A 5,494-nucleotide genomic window follows, 5' to 3' on the forward strand; every position below is an offset into this window, starting at 1 on the left:
GTAACCACCGGGGTGAGCCTCTCCAAACACAGACCTTATCAAAACGTCAGACGGGGGGATCTCGCACCAAACACAGACCTTATTAAAACGTCACGCCGGGGTGAGCCTGCACCAAACACAGACCTTATCAAAACGTAACACCGCGGGTGAGCGCCACCAAACACAGACCTTATCAAAACGTCACGCCGGGTGAGTCATAATGGGGTACTCAATAATGGCACAGATACAAAGATGAGCCCTCCATATATGTCTATGGCCTGTTGTTCACATGATATCTCCCTCTTATTGGCTAGAATGGTCCCACCTGATCTCGTGTCCTACCGCCTGCCTTCCATCTCGAGGACATGGATTTCCATTGTTAGAGCAGTCAGAGCGGTCACTCAAATATCTTGTCAATATAATAGACCATCTTTGCTTTAGTACACCAGGCAACATGTTGATAAATCACAGTTTCCCTCTAGTGGTGAGATGTTGGATTGTAGCCAAAGATTTTCATAACTAACCCAAGATAGACCAGAGACTTTCGTTTCCAATGGGAGCAAATGATTCATAGTGGGCGGAACAAACAAGGAGGTGGGCAGAGCCAAGCACGAGCTAGTGAGATCCTTTTGGCGSGTTCTATCATTTATTTGCATATTTGAGTTAGGGAACGCCTATTCTGTGAAGTGCGCGTGTGCAATAACTCAATTTGCCCTTGTTCTCCTAAATAACTTTCTTGAAACTTTGGGTAAAGTCTACAAAACGCAGTCCACTCTGTTTGTTACAGATTTATACTTTTGGAAAAATGAACACTGTAWYMAGATCASGAATGTTTAATTGATGAGAACATTTTCAGAATGTCGGCCAAAATCCATCTCACTCAATCTTCTCCCACTSCCGGCCACTAYGCRTCCTATCATCACCATATTTGGTAGTGAGTGGAAAAGCCAAACGGATTCTTCATATTTATACATCCGGTGAAATATCTGTCTCATTGTTCTATCTGTGTTGTCGCCGTCAAAAACGGAAATGAAGAAATTACGCCGAGAATATAGGAACGTCATCACGTTATGTGTCCTTGTTTAGCGGTTGAGTCTAGAAAGTATACAGCTTTTGTCAAAATMTACTTTTCGTAGTAGGTTTAGAATAATTTATTACGCAGTTTAGGATAATTAACGACGCAGGTTAGGATAATTAGGTTAAGGCTAGGAAAAGAGGTAGGTTTAGCTACAATGCAAAAAATGTCAATATACTTCTAACGACAATTTGACAAACGCTGTATCCCATCTAGGCATGACCTTGTTTAGCTGGCTATCTAGCTAGTTGTCCTGTATTTTTAACCGTTTTCTAATTTTAGCAGCCCGGTTTAACCAGAATATTTGGTCTCGGAATAAAACAGTAGCACCGATGACCGACTGCGAGGGACTACAAGACGTTTCATGTAGTTTCTACTGTTGAAGAATATGGAGGTAGTGGACAGTCCTCTTAACCTCGTAAGTTTCTGTTGATGTTGCAATATCTAGTAGGCTAARAGGCTAGCTAGCTAACAACATCCCTAGCCAGCCAACGTTAGCCCTTGATGTTATCCTCGAAACAAAGCAGGGGTGATTGACCTCAGTGTTTATGCCACTTATCTATGTGGCCTCCTAGATTGTTCTCATGTCCAATGCAAAGTGCCACGGTTTGTTATCTAGCCAGATATGTTGTGGTTTTGGCTGTATTTAACTTAGCTAACTGGCCAGCTAAGATTGTAGCTAGTCAACTAGCTAGGCAACGGTAGCTAGCTAAATAAGCTTCCTCCATACATGATAGCTCACCTAGTTAAAGCTTTATTCTGGAGTAGGTCAATCATGTATCTAGCTAGCTAACGTTATATATATGTAACAGCAGTAGGCAGCTAGCTAACTAAAGAAGTAAACATATTGTGAAAGAGGAACCAGACGAGAAAAGCCAAAGATAGCCCTTTTATCCATGCTTTACTTTTATTAGTTAGTTAGACTCATAGCTAAGAATATAATAGTCAATCCTTTAAATGACAGCACTTTACCAACATCAAGGTAACGCTATTTTGTTTCGTTCTGACAGGAAGTAACATTTTCACATATATGTACACCTTTTCCAATTGTGCAGACATGAAATGAGGACTGCTGGACTTCTCAGATAGGAGACCCTTCTGATAGCGTCTCTGCCAGCACTTCTAGGGTGTAGAAGTACTTTACCGTCTTATCTGCAGGGCAGGATTTGTGCATTTGTAGGTAAGACGATAAGGCTAATATGAGATCGCTCTCAAAAGCATAAATCCTTAATCTCCCACCACATCTCCTCTCAGGCCCATAGCAGTCCAGGAAGGCAGACCGTTTGTTGGCAGCTGGTAAATATGAAGAAGCTATTTCCTGCCATGGGAAAGCTGCAGTGGTGTCATCAGTCTACTGAACTTGTTTTCTTTCACCATTCTGTGAATAATGATACATCTTAGAGATCGCCACATTCTGTATTTCCTGTTTTTGGTTCTTTTTCCATGATGTAATTGACATTGAGTTACATTTTGACTATTAATTACTGTCAGACTGAAACAACTGGCACACAACCCACTTCCTCACCTTCCCTTTACAGATGTCAGAGCTTTAACAGATTGTGATCTTGTGATTAAACCTATTTGCTCAGTCGTCACCAGGAGAATAACTATTTCCTGCGGCGAGGTGGAGTGGCCTTCTGGGCGCGGTGGAGTCACGTTAGGAGTGTTTAGTGGAGGGTTTAGGGTTCAGTGTCCTCTCTGTGTGCCAGTTCAGTCTCCAGGGACATCAGGGCAAAATAAACATGCCCTAGGAGAATCTGATGTGATACAAAAGTTTTACCAGCTAACTACAGACATAGACAGTTTTATCAGCTAAAGACTCGTCTACAGACTGTCTTTTACCAGCTAACAGACTGTCTACTGTCTAACAGACTGTCTTTTATCAGCTAACAGACTGTCTACTGTCTAACAGACTGTCTTTTACCAGCTAACAGACAGACTGTCTACGGGGCCGGCGTCTGACAGGCTATATACGGGACTAAAGACTACATAGAGATGTACCAGATAGTGAGAGGTGTTGTCTGCTCTGTTTGCAACACTAATAAAGAAGCTACAAGTAGAAGCTAGCTGGGTGATCTGAATGTCATTCTGCACAGAAAGACTGTATGCTGTTATAATGCAGTCATAATATATTATGTTTAATATCAGCCTAGTATGTCATTTGTGTTGCAGAGCTGCTGAGGGAAGCCATGAAGTTAACAGAGTGTGAACAGGTGAGACTGGGTTCAGTAGGGTGTTGTGTGTTGTGGGAGGGATGGAGGGAATGTCACTCAGACCTCCGTCATGTCCTGCTGGGCTGCTGTCCGTCAATATTGACCAAACGTCCGTCAATATTGACCAATATTTACTTCTGTCTTTGGTTATTTGAATAAAGCATACCATGTTGTAGTCGTAGCGAGGTGTTGAGTCATGTTAGTCGTAGCGAGGTGTTGAGTCATGTTAGTCGTAGCGAGGTGTTGAGTCGTGTTAGTCGTAGGGAGGTGTTGAGTCATGTTAGTCGTAGGGAGGTGTTGAGTCATGTTAGTTGTAGCGAGGTGTTGAGTCATGTTAGTCGTAGGGAGGTGTTGAGTCATGTTGTGCCTGAGGCCTGTCTGTCTCCTCCAGGCTGGTTTGTCCATGGCGCTCCAGAGGGACAGCCACGTGAAGCAGCAGCGGCTTATTGAGGAGAAGTGGAAGAGGACCAGACAGGAGGGCAAGCCCATGGTCCTTCAGAGCCACCCCTCCACCGACCAGCCCCCCGGCCTGGTGACCAACGAGCCCCCCCGCCACCCAGAGAGGGAGTACGACACCTGGCTGTACCTCCTGAAGAACAAGGGCTCCCCCCCTCCCCCCACACCCTGCCCCGGCAGCAAGGCCCACAAGGACGATAAGACGCGTCTGGAGGAGCAGCAGACCACTATCGCCAACCTGCGGCGCCACATAGATCATCTGCTGGGAGAGAACGAGAAACTGACCCTGGACAACCAGCGCCTGCGAGGGGAGAACACCCGGCTGAAGCGGGACGCAGCGGACACGGACTTACTGGAGAAATCCGAGCTGTGGGTTCTGCCCCAGTCAGAGGACAGGAAGAACATCTCCATACCTAACCTGCCCCCTCTGGAGATGCCCACTCAGGACATCTGTCTGGACGACCTGCCTGCCCTGGAGCTCCCCGAGGACATCCAGCACGAACTGCAGGCGCTGCTGGACAGAGACGCCAGCCAGCCCAGTACTAACTAACTAAAGGAAGCCTGTCTACAGAGAGACGCCAGCCAGCCCAGTACTAACTAACTAAAGGAAGCCTCTCTACAGAGAGACTGTCCAGACTAGACTGGAAGCTGGCTAATCTCAATAAAAGTGTTTGATTGGTTGGTGGCCTCAGGCACTAGATAGCAACCACACATGGTCACAGTCGCCTCTTGGTGGGTCAGTATGTCGTCCCTGGTGGTATCAGAGAGTCAGAGGGTCGTCCCTGGTGGGTATCAGAGAGTCAGAGGGTCGTCCCTGGTGGGTATCAGAGAGTCAGAGGGTCGTCCCTGGTGGGTATCAGAGAGGGTCGTCCTGGTGGGTATCAGAGAGTCAGAGGGTCGTCCCTGGTGGGTATCAGATAGAGGTGTCCCTGTGGGTATCAGTAGGGTCAGAGGGTCGTCCCTGGTGGGTATCAGAGAGTCAGAGGGTCGTCCCTGGTGGGTATCAGAGAGTCAGAGGGTCGTCCCTGGTGGTATCAGGAGGTCAGAGTCGTCCCTGGTGGTATCAGAGAGTCAGAGGGTCGTCCCTGGTGGGTATCGAGAGTCGTCCCTGGTGGGTATCAGAGAGTCAGAGGGTCGTCCCTGGTGGGTATCAGAGGTCAGAGTCGTCCCTGGTGGGTCGGTATCAGAGGGTCGTCTCCTGGTGGGTATCAGAGGGTCGTCCCTGGTGGGTATCAGAGTCGAGTCGTCCCTGGTGGGTATCAGAGAGTCAGAGAGGTCGTCCCTGTGGGTATCAGAGTCAGAGTCGTCCCTGGTGGGTATCAGAGAGTCAGAGGGTCGTCCCTGGTGGGTATCAGAGGGTCGTTCCCTGGTGGGTATCAGAGAGTCAGAGGGGTCGTCCCTTGGTGGGTATCAGAGAGTCAGAGGGTCGTCCCTGGGGGGTATCAGTCAGGTCGATGTCGTCCCTGTGGGTATCAGAGGGTCGTCCCTGGTGGGTATCAGAGAGTCAGAGGGTCGTCCCTGGTGGGTATCAGAGGGTCGTCCCTGTGTGGGTATCGTACCAGTCAGGCCTCCAGATAGAGGCCTGTTATCAAAGCAGGGAGATCACTGTAGATAGTCACTTCATTTCAGACATTTTCAAAGGCACAATTTCTGCAAAGAGTTTGTTGTGTCGTTGTGTGTGTGTGTGTGTGTGTGTGTGAACGAGATGTAGTACCCACTGATAGAGACACTGAGGAGACAGACAGAACTATGACCTTAACAACTTTGTCTT

General features: G+C 47.6%; 1 protein-coding gene and 2 long non-coding RNA genes across 6 annotated transcripts; 2 read left to right on the forward strand and 1 right to left on the reverse strand.

Annotated features, from left to right (window-relative positions):
- Positions 1–1,312: 1,312 nt before the first annotated feature.
- On the reverse strand, positions 1,313–2,376 carry LOC139025303 (uncharacterized). The gene is made up of 2 exons (XR_011476866.1): positions 2,297–2,376; positions 1,313–1,461 (listed from the first exon to the last, which is right to left on the reverse strand). It is a non-coding gene; the product is annotated as an uncharacterized lncRNA (long non-coding RNA).
- nrbf2b (nuclear receptor binding factor 2b) lies at positions 2,321–4,445 on the forward strand. Its single transcript, XM_024141293.2, has 3 exons — positions 2,321–2,394; positions 3,229–3,267; positions 3,659–4,445. The coding sequence occupies exons 2-3, from the start codon at positions 3,244–3,246 to the stop codon at positions 4,271–4,273; spliced, it is 639 nt and encodes a 212-aa protein (XP_023997061.1). The 5' UTR covers positions 2,321–2,394; positions 3,229–3,243; the 3' UTR covers positions 4,274–4,445.
- Positions 4,446–4,591: 146 nt separating this feature from the next.
- Positions 4,592–5,471, forward strand: LOC139025302 (uncharacterized). 4 transcript variants are annotated; one of them, XR_011476865.1, is made up of 6 exons: positions 4,592–4,648; positions 4,707–4,764; positions 4,824–4,879; positions 4,938–4,965; positions 5,021–5,084; positions 5,200–5,471. It is a non-coding gene; the product is annotated as an uncharacterized lncRNA (long non-coding RNA). The 4 variants fall into 4 exon arrangements; XR_011476862.1 differs by lacking the exon at positions 4,938–4,965 and having other exon boundaries at positions 5,049–5,084; XR_011476863.1 differs by lacking the exons at positions 4,592–4,648; positions 4,938–4,965 and having other exon boundaries at positions 4,670–4,754; positions 4,791–4,879; positions 5,049–5,084.
- The last annotated feature ends 23 nt before the right edge of the window (positions 5,472–5,494 follow it).

The sequence above is a fragment of the Salvelinus sp. IW2-2015 genome, unplaced genomic scaffold, assembly GCF_002910315.2.
Source record: "Salvelinus sp. IW2-2015 unplaced genomic scaffold, ASM291031v2 Un_scaffold2484, whole genome shotgun sequence".
Classification (NCBI taxonomy): Eukaryota; Metazoa; Chordata; class Actinopteri; order Salmoniformes; family Salmonidae; genus Salvelinus; species Salvelinus sp. IW2-2015.

Bases quoted from the DNA above. Each gene is read 5' to 3' on its own strand.
- nrbf2b (XM_024141293.2), top strand. From the start codon at position 3,244: ATGAAGTTAACAGAGTGTGAACAG. The intron at 3,268-3,658 runs GTGAGACTGGGT...TGTCTCCTCCAG, and splicing joins AGTTAACAGAGTGTGAACAG to GCTGGTTTGTCCATGGCGCT.